The 19,418-nt window shown below is 35.5% G+C and overlaps 1 protein-coding gene and 1 pseudogene across 1 annotated transcript in view; one reads left to right on the forward strand and one right to left on the reverse strand.

Annotated features, from left to right (window-relative positions):
- Abcb7 (ATP binding cassette subfamily B member 7) overlaps window positions 1-8,477 on the reverse strand; it is a 103,840-nt gene extending 95,363 nt beyond the window's left edge. Inside the window, exon 1 of the mRNA XM_026405576.2 lies at window positions 8,305-8,477. Within this exon, the coding sequence (XP_026261361.1) occupies window positions 8,305-8,472 (168 nt within the window). The 5' untranslated portion in view covers window positions 8,473-8,477. The remainder of the gene's footprint in view (window positions 1-8,304) is intronic.
- Window positions 8,478-13,724: 5,247 nt separating this feature from the next.
- LOC113194475 (peptidyl-prolyl cis-trans isomerase FKBP1A-like) lies at window positions 13,725-13,963 on the forward strand (annotated as a pseudogene).
- Window positions 13,964-19,418: the final 5,455 nt, after the last annotated feature.

Genomic DNA, 19,418 nt, shown 5'->3' on the forward strand with positions numbered 1-19,418 from the left:
GCAAAACAAGCGCTAGGAGGGAGACCAGTACCTGGAATTGCTATATTATCTAAAATGTCCAGCTCCAAAAAATAGTTGTGAAATATGCTAAGAAACAGTAAAATATAACCCGGGGTAAAAGAGACAAACTGTCTATGGATTTGAGTAGAAGTTATACTGAAGAGAGAAAGCTTTCAAAATCATCATAAATATGCTCAAAAATCAAAGGAAACCATGTTAAAGAAGCAAAGGAAGGTGTGATAACAATGTGGATATAATGAACAGAAAGTAATTATTTTAAATATAAATATGGGAGTTGAAAAGTACAGTAACTGAAGAATTCAGTAGAGGGGTTCAACAGTAGATTTGAACACAGAAAAGAATTAGTGAAAGAAAAGACAGCTCAATAGAGATTCAATCTGCATAAGAGAGAGACATAAGAGTGAAGAAAAACGAGCTGAGTCTCAGAAAAATATAGGATATTATTAAGCACACCAACAAATGCATGACAAGGGTACCAGAACAGAAGGAAAAATAGAAGAAAAACCATTTGATGAGAAATGGCTGAAAACCCCCCAAAGTTTATTAACTAGAATAAACACGTACACATACAGGAAGCTTAACAAACTTTAAATAGGAAAAATACAAAGAGAGCCACAGAGACATAATTGTAAAACTACTGAACTCCTGAAAGAAGAAGAAAAAAAAGAATCCTTACTAACAAAGAAACCTGAAGAATAATAGCAGATTTCTTAAAGAAATAATAGAGGCCAGAAGGCAGTGGGTTAACATATTCAAAAATGCTCAAAGAAAAAACTCTCAAGCAAGAATACTATATCCAATAAGATATTATTCAAAAATGAAAGTGAGACTTGCCAAGATGATAGAATAAAGGCACCCAGCATTCACCTGCATTCCTTTAAAAAAATTTATATTTTTTAGTCGTAGGTGAACACAATACCTTTATTTTATTTTTATGTGGTGCTGAGGATCGAACCCAGTGCCTCACGCATGCTAAGCAAGCACTCTACCTCTGAGCCACAACCCCAGCCCTCACCTGCATTTCTTTTTTTTTTTCTTTTTCTAAATTTTTTTTTATTTATATATGATAGCAGAATGCATTATGATTCACCTGCATTTCTTTAAAACAAGTGGAGGGTAGCTGCTCACTGAGGTAGATGATCATGGGAGAACATTGGAGTTCAACAGTGGAAAGAGTTGAAGAAATCCAGAGACATTGGTTAGTGGAATGGTAAGTGAAACAGAACGCCCCAGCACTGATTGCATGGAACCTTCGGTGGGTATAGAGGAGAAAACAGGCAAAGTCCTAGTGAACACTATTGGCATAGGATTGAACACACTGCAGAAATACAGGCTAAACAAACAATAGCCCTAAGATTTGCATGAGGAACCAGTCTGGAGAAGTTCTCTGCATTTCCCAGCATATGTTTATAGTACTGGGAGCCATCCTGAGAAATGCCCTATTGTTTGAATTTGCTGCTTTTGGAAATATCATGTGGGGGAACAAAGGCACTTCCCTTTGGAATCAGTGATTTACCAGGCCATCTATCAGTCTAGGGGAGTGAGCAATCACCTGTTGACGGTGCACAGGAAACAGAAGTGAGAAAATCAAAATCATGGGCATTGGGATCATGCAGAACTTGCTGATATCCCTTCCAACAAAGATCTTTGAGAATACATAGCATCCCTCTGCCCTCAGGTTAGGACAGGGCATACTGCAGAACCAGTTTCAGCCCTATACTCCAAGTGTACAGATTTGCACAGAAGATTTGAGAGATCTGCATTCTGTGATGACTTTCTGAAATACCCCAGCAAAAACATCTACTCTGCTCTTGGAGTGCATAAGACCCAAATGCTCTGAAGAGATTTTGTTTTGTAAGTTCTGCCTTCTGCCCTAGCTTGTTCCAGCATGCAAAGAAGCTGAGAGGTATTCCAACTGACTTCAACTACAAATCCATTCCATTAGTCACCTGATTAGCACCACAAAAGAAAGGGGAATATGAAAAACCCCAGCCCTTGCTCTGTGCAGCATAAAGATGAAGAGAAGCTCTGATCAGTATAGGCAGAGTTTTCACTCTTGCCTACTCATCAAAGCACCTCAGCAAAGAGGATATTTTTATTAATACTTTTTTTGTTGTTGATATTTTATTTCTCTCACTTCTCTTCTTAGTGATATTTTTCTTCTTTTTCTTTCTTCTTCCAGTTTCTCATTTTTCCCTTATCTCCTGCTACATTTTTTCCTTCAATTTTTTTTAGCTTTTCATTTTATTCAATATTATTTTCACCCTTTATTTTGGGTTTTTGATTGTGTTGCTGTTGTTTTTATTTGGTTTTTACTTTATTTCTTTATCTGCTTTATTTCCTATTCTCTCTTCTGTTCTTGTGATGCTGGGGATTGAGCCCAGTATGTCCAGCACATTGGGCAGGTGTGCTCCTGCTAAGCTACAATGCCCAGCCCAGCCCAGAGTAATTATATCTTGCTCTGGCCATGACCTAGGTCCACTCAAACCCTGGGAGATACTTCAAAAAGAACAGGAGAGATAAAAAATAAAGGCAAGGGGAGATCTGAAGTCCTACTTCTCAACATTCATCCACATAGCAACAGCAGAGAAAAATAACACAACTGTTATGGGCACCAAACCTATGAGGGACCTCAGCATCAGTCACTCCCAGACCTTATCAGATAGCACAATGCTGATAAACTAGAGGTGAGTGCCACAGAAGGGGAGCAGTTATAGTGGCCCCTACCTCTCCCCAAGAAACAACTGGAATGACACCAATGTCTAAACAAAAGAAAAATTTTAGACTCATTGCCACAATGGGAACAACCAATAGCAAAACTGCTTTCAAGTAACATAGCCAATATAAACAGAACCTGAGGAAAACCCCCAAAACCTGATAAGAACTTCTATTCCCACTTTAGGAGTAACCATAGAGGTTGCACCCCACATATTCTGTTGTTTACACCACATCTGCCTGAACTATCACAGGGACTCCACTCTTACAAGACCTACAGAAAAAGAGGGTCACTCTAGCTCTGAATCAGTACACACTCTGTCAAAACTCACTAATCACAGCCAAAGAAGCCACAGGGAAACTACAGTATGAAGTCCAATTGAAATTCAACTCAACACTACACAACAAATGGATATCCCAGAACACATCACCAAGAGAAGGCTGCTTATTAAGGCCCTTGTATATAAGTGAAAGAGACACCCATCCCAACAGATGTACAAATCTCAACATAGAAACACAATAAATATGAAAAATAGGCAATATGACACCTCAAAAGTTCATAACTCTAGTGACATGTGCCAAAGATATCAAAAGGGATGAAATGGCAAAAAATTCAAAAGAATTATCTTTAAAAAGCTCAATGAAGGGCTGGGGTTGTGACTCAGTGGCAGAGTGCTTGCCTTGTACCTGTGAGGCACTGGGTTCAATCTTCAACACCACATAAAAATAAACAAAATAAAGATATTGTGTCCATGTATAAGTAAGAAAAATTTTTTTAAAAGCTCATTTTGACTGGGGTTGTGGCTCAGGGGTAGAGCACTCGCCTAGCCCGTGTAAGGCCCTGGGGTCGATCCTCAGCACCACATAAAAATAAATAAATAAAATAAAGGTTAAAAAAAAAGCTCAATGAAATACAAGAGAATACTAATAAACAGGTGAATAAATTAAGAAAGACAATGAAGATTATGGATGAGCATTTCAGTAACAATAAAGGTTTTCAAAATGAACCAAATCAAAATTATAGAAATGAAAAGCTCAGTAAGTCAGATTAAACAAAAGACTCAGTTGAAAGCCTCAACAACATATTAGATCAATCAGAAGGATATCAGAGCTTGAAAACAACTCTGCCACAACAGTACATTTTTTAAAAAAAAAAAAGTAAAAAATATTTTAAATGATAAAACACACAAGATCTCCTGCCATTAAAAGATCAAATGAGCCAGGCACAGTGCTGTATACTTGTAATCCCACCAACTTGGGAAGCTGAGGCCAGAGGATCACAAGTTCAAAGCCAGCCTCAGCAATTTAGTGAGACCCTGTCTCAAAAAAAAAAAGGCCTGGGGAAAAAGGGCTGGGATGTGGCTAAGTGATTAAATGTCCCTAGGTTCAATCCCAGTACAAAATAAATAAATAAATAACACTTAGGGGCTAGGGTTGTGGCTCAGTAAAAGAGCGCTTGGCTAGCATGCATGAGGCACTGGGTTCAATTCTCAGCACCACATAAATGTAAAATAGAGATATTGTGTCCACCTAAAACAAAATATAAATATTTTTTAAAAAACACAGTCCAAAAATTAATCTAAAAAAAACACCCTAAGCTATGGGTATATTGGTCATCAAGCATGTGTTTAGCATGAATTAGGCTAAGTTCACTCCCCACCATCAAACAAAAGCACAACAAAAACAATAACCTAATTAAAAAAACACACAAAGAATATGAATAGACATTTTTCCAGAGATAAACAAATGGTCAAAAAGCAAACTGAAAGACACTCAATATCTTTAGTCATAAAGGAAATAAAAATCAAAACCAAGATGTGATACCATCTCACATGCACTAGGATAGTTACAAGCAAAATCAGATAACAAGTTTTAGTGAGAACATGGAAAAATTGGAACTATCATATGTTTCTGGTGGAAATATAAAGTGTGTAACCACTTTGAAAAACCAGTCTGGCAGTCCCTTCAACAATTCAACAGTTATTAAATGATTTGGCAATTCTACGGAAGTATGGAATATGAATATCTCAAGGAATTAAAAACTTATGTTTGTACAAAAACTAATATATTTATTTTTATATAGCAGCATTAGTCATAATAGCCAAAACATGAAAACAACCCAAATGTCTATCAATTGATGAATGAATAAAGAAAATATTGTATATCAATACCATGGACCATTATTTGACCATGAGAAGGAATGAAGTACTTATATAGGACATAATATGAATAAATGTAGAAAACATAATGCTAAGTAAAAGAAGCCAATCAAAAAAGACCAATTATATAATTCCATTCATATGAACTTTCCAGAATAGACATTATATACATACACAGAATGAACATAGATTAGTGGTGGCTTAGGGGTGAGGATAGGAGGAGGGATTATAGAAAGGTCACAGCCAAAGGGTATTAGGTTTCTTTTTGAGGTAATAAAAATGCAAAAATTGTGCCAATGATGATATGTAAAACTGAATATACTAAAATCCATTAAATGGCACATTTAAACAAGTGAAATATATGGCATATGAATTATAAGTCAATAGAGATGTTACAAAAAATAAATGAAGAAATATACAACCAGTATTGGGATCAACAGTCAAGAAGTCTTTGAACTCAGCTTTAAGATACTGAGGAGAAACTATATGATATCTCAGTTTACATATTAATGAAATAAACCCAAAATTCTATCATTCAAAATTTACAAAATTTTTAATATTAAATGATGCAGTAGACTGGCAGCTGTATAATAAATAATACAATTTAAATCTTATATGAAATATTCCAATTTAAGAATAATTTTTGTTTAAGGTGTTTCTCTCTAATAAAAGTGCTCTAGTAATTATCTTTATTAGTCAACATTTATTGTGTCCTTAGTAACTGCCAGAGTCCTTTTTACCCTTAAATAAGTACCTGACACACAGAAGGCAATAAATGAAAGGCCCTGAAGGCTGTCATTTATCCATATTGGCACTTAGTTTCCTCATTTGCAAAATTAGAAGGGCTGGATATAACATTCTATAGCAGCACTGTCTGAGAGAACTTTCCATGATGCAAAAATCAACTCTAAGTGCATCAGTGACCTAGGAATTAGACTAGAAACCCTGCATATACTAGAAGAAAATAAAGGCCCAACACTTCAATAGATTGGCTCAGGAACTAACTTCCTTAACAAGATTCCTAAAGTGCAAGAAGTAAAATAAAAACTCAATAAATGGGATGGCATCAAACTAAAAAGCTTCTTCACAGCAAAGCAAACAATCAAGAACCTGAAGAGAAAGCATACAGAATGGGAGAAAATCTTGGCCACCCGAATCCCAGATAGACCATAAATATCCAGAATGTATAAAGAACTCAAAAATTTAACACCAGAAAAGAAAAAAAAACACTTAATAAATGGGCAAAGGAACTAAACAGACACTTCTCAGGAGGAAAAAAAAATGGATGGTCAACAAATATATGAAAAAATGCTCAACATCTCTAGCAATTACAGAAACACAAAACTACACTGAGATTTCATCTCATTCCAGTCAGAATGGCAATTATCAAGAACACAAGAAAAATAAATGTTGGCAAGGATGTGGGGAAAAGGGTACGCACATAAATTGTTGGTGGGATTGCAAATTGGTGCAACCACTCTGAAAAGCAGTATGGAGATTCCTCACAAAACTAGGAATGGAACCACCCTTTGATTCAGTTATCTCACTCCTCAGTATATATCCAAAGAATTTTAAATTAGCATACTACAGTGATGCAGCTACATCAATGTTTATAGCAGCACAATTTGCAACAGCTAAGCTATGGAGCCAACCTAGGTGTCCCTCAATAGACGAATGGATAAAGAAATTCTGGTATATATACACAACGGAATATTACTCAACCATAAATAATGACTTTATGACATTTACCAGTAATTGGATGGATCAGGAGACTATCATGCTAAGTAAAATAAGCTAATCCCAAAAAAATCAAAGGTGAAATGATGTCACTGATATGTAGAAACTAAACCACAATAAGGGAGAAGAGGAGAATAGAAGTTCAATAGATTAGACAAAAGGGAATGAAGGGAAGGGAGGACGAATAGGAATAGGGAAGACAATAGAATGAATCTAACTTAAATTTCCTATGTACATATATAAAAAATACCTAAGTGAATCCCATCATATACACTCATAAGAAAAAGATATATTCCATGCTTGTATAATTATACCATAATGGATTCTACCATCATGTATAATTTAAAAGAACCAATAAAAAATTTTTTAAAAGAATATTCTGAGATGATGGAAGAAATGTTCATTACCTGTGTCATCTGATACAATAGCTACTAGGCATATGTGACTACTGAGCCTTTGAAATGTGGCTAATGCAACTGAGAAGTTAAAATTGATAGCCACATCAAGCTAGTGGTTACCTTACTACACAGCACAGCTGTTTAAAAAGCACTAGTTTCTTTTCTACAAAATTTCATCTAAAAGTGCTGATCTAACCCACTGACATGATTTCACAACACTAAAATTTCCTTTCAGATCTGAAATATTATGCAATATACTAATGACAAATGTTTGGGGTGATGGATATACCATTTCCATGATCTGATCATTAGACATTACGTACATGTGTTGCAATATCACGGTATTCCTTATAAATATATACAATTGTGTGACAACTAAATATTATTTTTAATTTTAGAAGTTGGGGACATGAAATATTCATTGACAATCAAAAATCGTTTCTCAAACAAAGCGGACAATACTTTAAATTGATACCGATTAACAAGAGGTGAAAATGAAATGTTTTGTCAATATATGGTAAATAAAGACAATACTCAAGTACAGATAACATTTTTAAAAACTGTCCTGAGAGATTATAATGCACACAAAAGTTAAAAGGCACTATAATCACTGTTTACATTCATAAATTAAGGAAAAACAGTCTTATGGCCTCCAAAGTGACTTGTGGTCACAGAACACTTCTGAATATTCAAAGGACCTGTTTATATATGAATTTAGGGCGGTCTATATTTTGGAAAGATAATTATGATTTTCACCTATCAAGGAGCACGCCTATCAGCAAGGGAATTAATTGATGCCAATTCAGTTTTCCACTTGTTTATTGGTGGCTTCCTGTCATTTTATAGTGCCCTCCAAAATGCTACTTCTGAGTAAAATCCAAACTATAGGCAATTTTGAACCAAATTCCATTACTAAGTTTAGAAAAAAGTAGTCTTCTACTCATTTAGAAATGTAAGCAGGCTGGGAATGGTGCCTATTCCATCTCTTACTATCAGGAAAAAAACTACAAATTCTGTGAGACTCCAGGTGCCCTCAGCCCGGAACCTCTGGCTTGATCCCTCTTTACTTTCCCTAAAGGTTTTTTTTTTTTTCACCCCTTTTTAAAATTACTCAGCCTAATTTCCTTCACTTACTGCTGCTTCAAGTTAGTCCTGAAAACTTTTTTTTTTTTTTTTCCTAAGTGCTCTTTCTCACCTGAGGTCATGAGAGCAACCTTTTCCCTATTAGGTCCCCTTGCCCTTCACCCTACTATTCCCAGTGAACGGCCTCTCACCTGGTAGATTCGAGCGTTTCCTGAAGCGCCGCGATGATGTGACAGCCACCGCGGATCTGAGCGACGAACAGAGCCTAGAGACCGGATCAGAATCGCGGAATACCGGCGCTTTTCGAAAGCAGCCGCCGCGGCTGCCCAACGCCAAGAATGTATCGCGAGCAGCGCCATCTTGAGCGAGGAAAGAGGAACCAAGAGAAGAGGATTGTGGGACACTGGCGGACTGAGCGCGGCTTTCTTAATCTTCCCGCCCCTCCCCCTCGTTTTCCCGGCCGACACCGGAAATAGCTTCTCTTTTAAGACTCTGGTGCTTCTGTTTAGCCTCTTTTGGCTCTTGCGCTGGACTTTATTTTTCTTTTCCTAGGGTTGCCAGATAAAATATAGGATGCTCAGTTAGGTTTGAATTTCAGAAAGTAATAAATCACTTTTTGGTATAAATAAATGTGGCCCAAATATTACCTTTGATGGGGCTGGCTTTGTGGCTCGGTGGTAGAGTGCTTGCCTAGCATGCATGAGGCACTGGGTTTGATCCTCAGCACCACATAAAAATAAGATAAAGAGAAATCAATGAAGGTAAAATAAGATTTTTTTTTTAAATTATTACCTTTTGGTTAATCCTGCAAATAAATCTTGTCTGTCTTTCCACTCTTAACTGCCTCCAACTCAATGCTACACTCCACTCTCCACTTTCACTATGCATATTCTTTCTCCACTTTCCCAGTGCACTAACGCTCCAGGGTAGATTAAACTACAGACATTAATTTCCCCTGGGAGGAGGCTTCATCTGTGAGAGTCACTGCCTCTCTTGTAAAAGCTTCTACTTTGTTGATTGTTCTCTTTTATGTAAACCTGGAGGCAGTTTTCTTTTGGTCTGTTGCTTTGGGATGATTACACACACACACACACTTTTGCTAATTTGCCTCTCTTTCTAGCACTTCCCTTTGGTATCTGCAAAATCTCTAATTGAAAATTGCGGCTGAAGAATGGGAAAGTGAACATATATGTAAAGAAGTACATATTTAAAAACAGGTTTGTATTCTTTTGTTACCAGTATAATCCAACGAAATAATGTGAAAATATGTTTACAGTTATCTGGGAAACTGAATGTCCAAGTGTAAATGTTATATGGAACCCTGGAGACAATAAGGCAGTTGCAATTTTATGTCCATTGCTACATTCTCGAACCTTTCCCACAAAACAAGCAAGTAATAGTAAATTTCTTATGTAGATGGTCCTTGAATTACTAATAAGTCTGATGAAGAAAGACCAAGGATATGCATGCCCAGGCAGTTAGCTTTACTTTGTTCCAAGATTCATATTCCACTCCAGGTTTCCAGGAAAGAGAATACTTGAGATGGTTATTTAAAGAAGAATAGAGCTTCAAATTGAAGAGGTTGACAGACACTCCATGTAAAGAAGATGGTATGTTAAAAGCAAGAAGGTATAAGAAAACATTTTTAGACTCGTTGGTCCAGAAGTATATGGCAAAGTAGTAGGAAATGAGCCTGGGTGAACAGAAATCTGTTGATTAAGGACCTTCTATTTCATTCTAAGTTAATGCTTTATCGTGCAGCCAGCAAAGAGTTGCAATCAGGAGAGTAGAATGATCAGATTTGTATGGCCATTACACTCTGGCTTAAGTAGGAAGGTTGTATTGGAAGGAGTATAGATTAGAATCCTGAAGTTAATGCAATAGTTCAATCATAAAATAAAGGCCAGAACCTGGCAGTAGTAGTGGCAGTAAATCAATTCCAGTGATATTAAGGAGGTAGAATTGACAGGACTTGGTGACTTGTTGGGTGTTTCTAGTTTATAATTGCCTTGTTGACCATACATCAGTAGCAGCCTCATTAATTAATGAATATATCATCAGTATATATTTATTCAGCATCCTTTCTGTGTTGGACAATACCCACATAGAGAAATTCTAGAACCTACCAATGGTTTCTATTAGGGCTGTATATTGCCACTGAATCTTACTACCCAGGTAAGACATTATCCAGTGATGCTCTAATTTTTCAAAAATAAAAGAACCCATGCAATAAATAATTTGTAATAAATGATAAGGTACAGTGTGATAAAATAATTTCTTACATTTTTATACTTTCATAAACACTTTAGCAAGATACAGTGTTACATACCTGTATTCCCAGTGATTGGGGAGGCTCAGGAGGATCACAAGTTGCAGTATAGCCTCAGCAATTTAGTTAGACTGTCTCAAAACATAAAAGGATTAGGGATGTAGCTCAGGCTAAAGTGCCCCTGGGTTCAATCCACAGTACCAAAAAAAAAAAAAAAAAAAAAAAAGATGATGAAGAAGAAGAAGAACATACACATTTAGGATTATTACACTTTCTTGAAGAAATTACCCTATTATGGTTATGAAATGTCCCCTTATATCTCTGAAAATACTTTTTCTTGAAATTTATTTTCTATTAATAACTCTACCTCAGATTTCTCATGTTTATTATCCCCTTCTTTTGCTTTTAACCTATTGGTGTATTGATATTTAAAGTGTGACCTATGTATAGAGCATATAGCTATTGTTTACTTTTTACACATGTTGAACATTTATGCCTATTATAATAACTAGGTCATTCATATTTAAATTAGTTATTGATATTTTTGAGGAAAAAAAAATGCCTGACATGAAGATCAGAGGAAAATTGGGTAAATGATAAATTTGATGATATAGTATTTTGGAAAACAGGTTGAATAGTCCTGCTATCAGGCTCAGAGAGAAGATAATTGGAATACTTCTGTTTTAATTGTTCATTCTTTCATTTATCATATAGTACACAGAAACAGATTTATTTAATTGTTTATTAGTACTTTATTTTGCAAATAAAAATAATATGTATATATGTATACATATGCATATATGTGTGTGTGTGTATGTGTGTGTGTATTGTACCATAGACAATCTCTTAGGTATCCTGTATGATTTTAATGTGAAATTCTCTAACAACAAATAATGTTAGGTATTTTTTCATATGCTTATTTGCCATTTGACTATCCTCTTCAGTGAAATACTTGTTTATTTATTTTGTTAATTTTTAATTGCATTATTTGCTGATTGTTTAGTTTCCAGTCTTTGTATACATTATAAACAAGTATGTGTATTGCAAATGATTTTTCACGGTCTATGGATTGCTTCTTTATAAATTATTTGTTGACTAAAATTTTTTTAATAAATTAAATTTTAAAAAGAAGAAGAAAGAAACATGCTTTGCCATGCTGGATCTTAATGGCAGTTTTCTGAATCTTAATAACAGTTTCCTATAGGTGTTATTACCTGTTTCTAGTAGATAAAGAACCAAAGCTATGTGTTGCTAGACTCCAGATTAGAACCATGGTTCTAGCTGCTAATATACTGCTCTATCCACTAAAAGATGTTGCCTATACTTAAAAACAAGACTTAATGAAAGTCTCCAAAGGGCATATAGAATCATAAGATTTTGAATTCAGAAATGACTTCAGAATTCTGAAATACCTACATCTGACCCAACAGATGATTTCTCAAAATCCTTGAAATTTACTAGAATCACCTACAGGTATTATTGACATGAATAGTAGTTGTGAGGTGTCTGAATGTAGTCAGTCTATTTTTACAAAGTAGTGCCTCTTGTAAGATGACCCCTCAATAGCTACTCTATGATAATCTAAAGTGGAATAAATATTTATTTCCCAAATAAGCCAAAGAAAATTTCTAGTACACATAGAAATATAGCATGAAACATTACAAGAGTTATACATTGCTGGGGAACATCAGCAATAGACTGACCAACTTGGCCTCAGCAACTTGACACATAAGTGCCTGACATAAGAGACACAATAAAAGCTGCTTTGCAGATCACATAGCACTTTATCTGTGTAATAATTATACCTAAAGTTTGATAGTATTTTGCAATTTACAAAGTGCTTTTTTCATACCTTATTTAATGCTCACCTCAACCCTGTAAAATAGATATTATTGATTAATATGGCCATATTTATGAGGAAACAAACTATTAATTTGTGACTTAACAAATGCCACAGAGATAATAGGACTGGAGTTGTGGCTCAGTGGTAGAGTGCTTCTGGCACATGTGAGGCGCTGGGTTCAATCCTCATAAAAATAAATAAAGTTCATTGACAACTAAACAAATAAACAAAGGATGGATATCAAATCTAGGTTTAACAATTCCAAATTCAGCTATTTTTTCCCTTAATTACACCTAAATTTGGAAGAAGTATGTGTGTACTCTAACAGGTCCACTGTAATTTTCTTTCTAGAAAACACAGGAACTTATTCTCACCTTAGGGTTTTTGCACTTGCTTAACCCTCTGTCTGGAATATATTTCCTGTAGATGTGCAAATGACTGACTTTTTCTTGCCATTCATGTTTCAACTCAAATGTCATCTGCTTAGAGAATCTTTCTGAGAGCATCTTATCTAAAAAGGCCAGCCCCCCCCATACCTGCCACTCTCTATCACATTGCTTTGTTTATTTTTCTTTAAATATTGCTATTAAAAGTGTGACCCACAGACCACCAGCATTGGCACCACCTAAAAGGCTGTTAGAAATGAAGAATCTCATGCCTCACACTAGATCTAATGATTAAAAATTTGAACTTTAAGAATTCCCCAGGTTATTCATATGCACATTAAAGTTTGAGAACCATTTTTTAGAGCACCTGCCACTTTCTGTAACCAGCTTCTTGATTTTTTATGTACCTTTAAGAAGTTTTTTAGTTGAACATGGACACAATACCTTTGTTTTACTTATTTATTTATTTTATGTGGTGCTGATGATCGAACCCAGTGTCTCACATGTGCAAAGCAAGCGCTCTACCACTGAGCCACAACCCTAGCCCTTTTTATGTACTTTTGAAATTAAGAAATATTTAATAATAACTGAAAATTAAAAGGAGAGTATAATGGACATCATGTACCCACAACCCAGCTTAGTCATATCTTAATAATTTATCATATTTGCTTTCAAACTCAAACTGAAAAATAATGATTTACATGATGAACTCTTGTTACCCTCTCTAATCCTAGTCTCCTTGTCCTTATGGATTTATTCCTTTGTTACTTTGGTGAAGTCTGGAAAAAGGAGAAGGTAAAAATGATTCATTAACCCACCATGATTATATGGATGTCCTACATAGTTGATGACGACAGTATAAATAATGCCAAGCATGGACAAAGACTGCACGGGAAAATTTATGGGTCAGTCTTTTATGAACATAAATGAAAAACAGTTTTTTAAAAGAGAACCTCAGAACTGCCACCAGGTCTACTCAGGGTCCACGCAGCCCATAGCACCTGCCTAGCATCTTCCACTGCCACCAGGGGAGTGAAGGTGGAGACCATTTCTCCAGGAGATGGGCACACCTTCCTGAAGCAAGGCCAGGCGTGCATGGTGCACTACACTGGGATGCTTGAAGATGGAAAGAAATTTGTTTCTTCCCAGGACAGAAACAAGTCATTTAAATTTATGCTAGGCAATCAGGAGGTGATACAAGATTGGCAAAAAAAGAGTGGCCCAGATGAGTATGGGTTAGAGAACCAAAATGACTGTATACTCAGACTGCTTAAGGTGCCACTGGGCACCAGGGCATCATCCCACCACACATGAGTCTTGTTTTCCACGTGGAGCTTCTTAAACTGGAATGACAGTAGTGACTCCCTCCTCACCTTCCTGTTGTTGGATCTACCATGGTGGGATCTAGTGACTCCAGACATGTGCACATGAATCCATATGCAGCTTTTCCTTGTGTCTCACTCATTTACTCTAACTGAATGTGTCCTATCACTCAGTTTTGCTTCTGAAACTTCCATTTTCTGCTTGTATGTGTGTTTACCTAAACTATACATCATAAACCTCAAGTTAGTCATTTTGTTTTCATTTTGGGGTGAAGATTCAGTTTCAGTCTTTTGATTCTAGGATGTAGGTTACCAATTAGGTATCTTTACAAGTATTATAAACACAAGTGATGGGCTCACTTTAGAATAGGAATTGCTGTTGAGAGGTGGGGGTTGCAAGAATCTTTATTGTATTTTTTGAATGAATTTTTTAAATCTATTATATAGTAAATATTCTTGCTTCTGAACTGCAAAGCCATAGTAGATTCGAGATACTGTTGAGGGCTAAATTAATCTCCAATGTGAGAAATGCCCTTGGGCTGAATTAAAAGCCCTACCCAAAAGCCAAGTGGGAAGTGGGAGAACCTTTTCCCCACAAGCCCCTCCCACACTCCCCTGAAACCCTCTGCCTTTTGAAAGCAGATCACTTTCACTGTGATGTTGGACACAGTAGGTATCTGTCCCTGGTCAGCAGGAACCTCTGAAGCCTTCTTTGTGACCTGGTTTGGTTTGTAGGTTTGGGTTTTGATTTTTCTCCATCCTGTTGTTTTAATAATGGATTTGGGGGACTTTTGTAATATCCTTACTATCCATGTTCTACTTCATAATTTTAAGAACTTTAATTGAAAGTTTAAATTGAAGGTGCTGTTTGTAGACTTTAACACCCAATGAAAGCCTAGCCATCATGACAAATCCTACAGTGTTCTATAAGAAAATGCTGGCCATCGAAGCTTCAGCAGCACCTGTGTTTTTATGCTTGGATCTCTGCTGATAAAGTTTGCTGGCTTTTTGTCCTTCAGCCCCTTCTTACCCCTTGCTGTCCTGTGTAGTGATTTTTTTTAACCTTTATTTTATTTATTTATTTTATGTGGTGCTGAGGATCAAACCCAGGGCCTCGCACGTGCTAAGTGATTGCTCTACTGCTGAGCCACAACCGCTGCTCTGTGTAGTGATTTGGTAAGAGAAATTATTGCCTTGTTCCCTGCTTCCCCCACACCACATATGAGGTATTGTTTATATATCTCTATTTATTTATTTTTTATGTGGTGCTGAGGACCGAACCCAGTGCTTCACATATATGAGGCAAGTGCTCTACTACTGAGCCCCAGCCCCAGCCCATATGAGTTTTATTACTGCAATAAAAGGACTTTGTGCTGGGTGCAGTGGTGCACCTGTAATCTTAGCAGCTGAGGAGGCTGAGGCAGGAAGATCGCAAGTTCAAAGCCAGCCTCAGCAAAAGCGAGGCACCAAGCAACTCAGTGAGACCCTGTCTCTAAATAAAATACAAAATAGGGCTGAGGATGTGGCTCAGTGGTTGAGTGCCTCTGAGTTCAATCCCTCATACCCCTCCAAAAAAAGTGTTTTATGACAGCTTTTCTCAAAAAAGAAATTTTTTAAAATAGTAAATTAAGTCAGCATTGTGAAAAAAAATCATGATCAAGTAGTCTTTTATCCCAGAAATGAAAACTTGGCTCAATGTCCTGATTTTTTAAATATATTTATATATTTTTTAATATATTCAATAGCTGTAGGAGTAGTTTACTTATATGTCCCTTACATCAAGGTCGCTAATTGTCCATATGCTAGGCAAATTTTGAAAAATAAATATATAGAAAACATACAATTCAGGAAAGATCTTCAATAAAATTCAACACACGTTTAAGATTTTCAAAATTCTTAGCTAAGAATAGAAACTAATAGAGTATATCTCTCCAGTCAAAAATAATCTATCTCAAATATTATGGTTGATGATGATACTCTATTTGTGTTATCCTTAAAAATGGGACTATGCCAAGGATGCCCATAAATAGAAACAAAAGGAATAAAAATTAAAAGAGAAAATTGTTATTTGTAATTATTTAACTTTCCAGGTGAAAAGATAATCTATAAACAAATAAAATTTTAAAAAAACAAATAAGATTGCTAAATAGTTCAGCCCAAAATAATCAATATGCTATAGAAAATATAAAAAATTTAATAATTGTTCACATTTTCTATATGTTTACTACTTATTTGTGCGTTTATTTTATTGGTGCTAACACACCTCATTAGGAATGTGGATTTCTCAATTTCTCCTTGTACTTTGATCAAGTGTTATTTTATATATTAAATTGATATTATGAGATACGTACAGATTCATGATTGTCACACCTTCTTGATGATAAAAGATTATCATTGAGTTAATCTACTTATGTTAATAGTTTTTATTATATGAAAATTGCTGTCATCTCCCAAATTCTTCCATGCTGTTCTGTAGTAAACCCTTCCTCTACCCCTATATGGCTGGAGTTTTAATTCCTTGCTGGTGGGAGGCCAGACCCAGTGTGTATATAGTAAGGTGGAATGGGGGTTTGTACAGAAAGTGCTTGAAAACTCTGATCCTCGACATATATGCCTAGTACATGATCATTGCACCTTCTTGATTGATAAAAGATTATAATTGAATCTATTTATTTATGTTAATAGAAATATTAATATTTCTTTTATTTATGTTAATAGTTTTTGTAACAAACTCTCTTTTGTTTGATAATAATATTGCCATATTTTTACATCAGGTATTTTTCTTCTATCTCTTTATTGTTAGCCTTTTTGTGTGATAATGTTTTAGATGTGCCTTTTATAAGCAACATGCACTTAAATATTGTTTTTCTCTCCAATATGAAAGTCTATTTTCATAGACATCTATTATGTATTTATATTTATTTTAATGCTGGGTATTGAATATATGTTAATTAAAGACATATTTGAGCTTGTTTATATCATGTTATTTTGTATTTTATTTTTGCAACTGTTTTTGTTTGCTTATTTTCCCCTCTTCTTCTACCCTCAGATGAATTGATTTTTACTACTTTTTTAAACAAATAAGTAGTAAAGGTATAGGAAATGTGAACAATTATTGAATTTTTGATAATTTTATTTATTCATTTATTTTGGGTACTGGGGACACTTTTAATTTTATCTGAAGACAAAGACTCACTAACTTGTCCAGACTAGTCTCTTTTTATATTTTTTTTAGTTATAGATGGACACAATATCTTTATTTGATTTATTTATTTTTATGCATTACTGAGGATCAAACCCAGTGACTCACACATGCTAGGCAAGCACTTTACCACTGAGCTCCAACCCAGTTCCCCAGGCTAGTCTTGACCTTGCTGTCCTACTGCCTCAGCCTCCAATTCACTGGGATTACAGGCATACACTACTTCTCCCAGCAACACTTATAATTTTAAAGGTGCATATGTACTACATATTTTCTAAAAGAGTCTAAAGTTAAGTATCATTTCTAGCCTACTCCTCCTCCTCTGAAACAAACAAGTATCTTAGGACTTGCAACTTTTCCCTTCTTTCATATTATTCTAGTTTACATTTTAGTTCTATAAATCTCTTCAAATTAGTTACTATTATAATTTTTACAATCAATACTTATTTCCCACTGTGATTTTCTGATTTCTTTGATCCACATTGTCTAATTACATCATACTCCCTATTTCTGCTTAAACTTGTTGATGGAATGCATCATTTAGTAGTTCTTTTGCTGAAGTTTTGTATATAGTAAACTTTGAATCTTGGGATGCCTCAAAACATCCTTATTTCATGCTCAATTTTGCATAATATTTCAGCTGAGTATCAAGTTCTAATTTGATAAATTATTACATTAGATTGCCAAGAACATAAATTTTCCTGTAACTGCATGCTCTGGCTTTACTTTTTGGTAGTAAGACTCCTTGCATGCTTTGTGACCTTTTGTTATGATCTCTTCTTTAGAGAGAGTTGACTTTCCTAAGAAATCTGATTGTACACTGAATTATGGAGGTGTCACTATGGGATAGTTTTGTTTTTGCCTTTCCCAGTTTAAGATCATGTTTTCTTTCTCTTTATGAGACAAGGGTCTCATTATGTTGCCCATGCTGGCCTTGAACTCCTGGGTTCAAACCATCCTCCTATCTCAGCTCCAAAGTAGTTAGAACTAAAGACACATACCACTGTGTCCACATGGAGACCAGTTTTCTTTCTTTTTTATTAACTTTGGTTTGCCATACCATATGGGTAGTATGTACACAGTGCAGATTTTCCATAGAGGATCAATATCAAAGAATTAATTTCCTAAAGTACTATGCCTATGTCAAGGATCAGAGTTTTCTAGTACTTTTTGCATCTCAGTATTTACACACTGGGTCTGTGACCTTCCCCCCATAATGGCATAGCATTAATGACCCCACCATATAGGAGGGGAGGAAGGGTTTGACTACGAGAAACATGGGAGAATTTAGAGATGATAGAGCTGTTCCATACTTTGATTATAGTGGTTGTGTACTGTATACTGTGTAAGTGTTAAAACTTGAAAATTGTACATTAAAGGATGATTTTATTTTAGACCTCAATATTTTTTTATGCTGGAAGTTGAAACTAGGAGTGTTTTACCATGAGGCACATCCTCAGACCTTGATAATTTTTATTTTGAGGTAAGGTTTCACTCAATTTTGCATAATAGTTCATGCTGCGGCTAGCCTGGAACTTGTGATCCTTCTGCCTTAGCCTTCGGAGTTGCTGGGATTACAGGCGTGTGCCACTGTGCCCTGGCTATACCTTAATATTAAGAAGAAAAATACATCCCACACTTGCTCTAACATATGTATGTGATCCCTCCATGAGCCATTGAGTATCAACTTGGTTTCTGGTTCTGATTTTGAGTTTCCTCTTCATTTTTAACCTCTACAGACCTTTTTGTGTTTTGTTTTTAGGTTCAACTATGCATTTTTTAAACTACTGGGTTTCTTGTTGTTTTCTTCAACTTGTTTATATGCTTAGAGACTTCAGGGAAGCATTACTCACATCTTGTAAATTAGCCCACTTGACTCAATTGCATACTCTTGATCTGGTATTTATACTTTAAGGAAATACAGTCCAAAAATTTACACAAAAGAAAAAATAAGGTGAATGGCATAAAGATGTTCACATTCGTTATTCATAATAGCTTTTTTTTTTTTTGGTACTGAGGATTGAACCCAGGGATGCTTTACAATTAGCCACACCCTGGCCCTTTTTATTTTTATTTTGTTTTAAAGACAGGGTCTCACTAAGTTACTTAGGGCCTTGCTAAATTGCTGAGGCTGGCCTTGAACTTACAATCCTCCTGCCTCAGCCTCCTGAGTCTCTTGGATTACAGGCATGCACCACCATGCTCGGCCATAATAGCATAGTTTGAAAACAATCACAAATATTCCAAAAGCAGATCAATGAACTACCTCAACAGAAATTACAT

The sequence above is a fragment of the Urocitellus parryii genome, chromosome X (assembly GCF_045843805.1).
Source record: "Urocitellus parryii isolate mUroPar1 chromosome X, mUroPar1.hap1, whole genome shotgun sequence".
NCBI classification, from domain to species: Eukaryota; Metazoa; Chordata; class Mammalia; order Rodentia; family Sciuridae; genus Urocitellus; species Urocitellus parryii.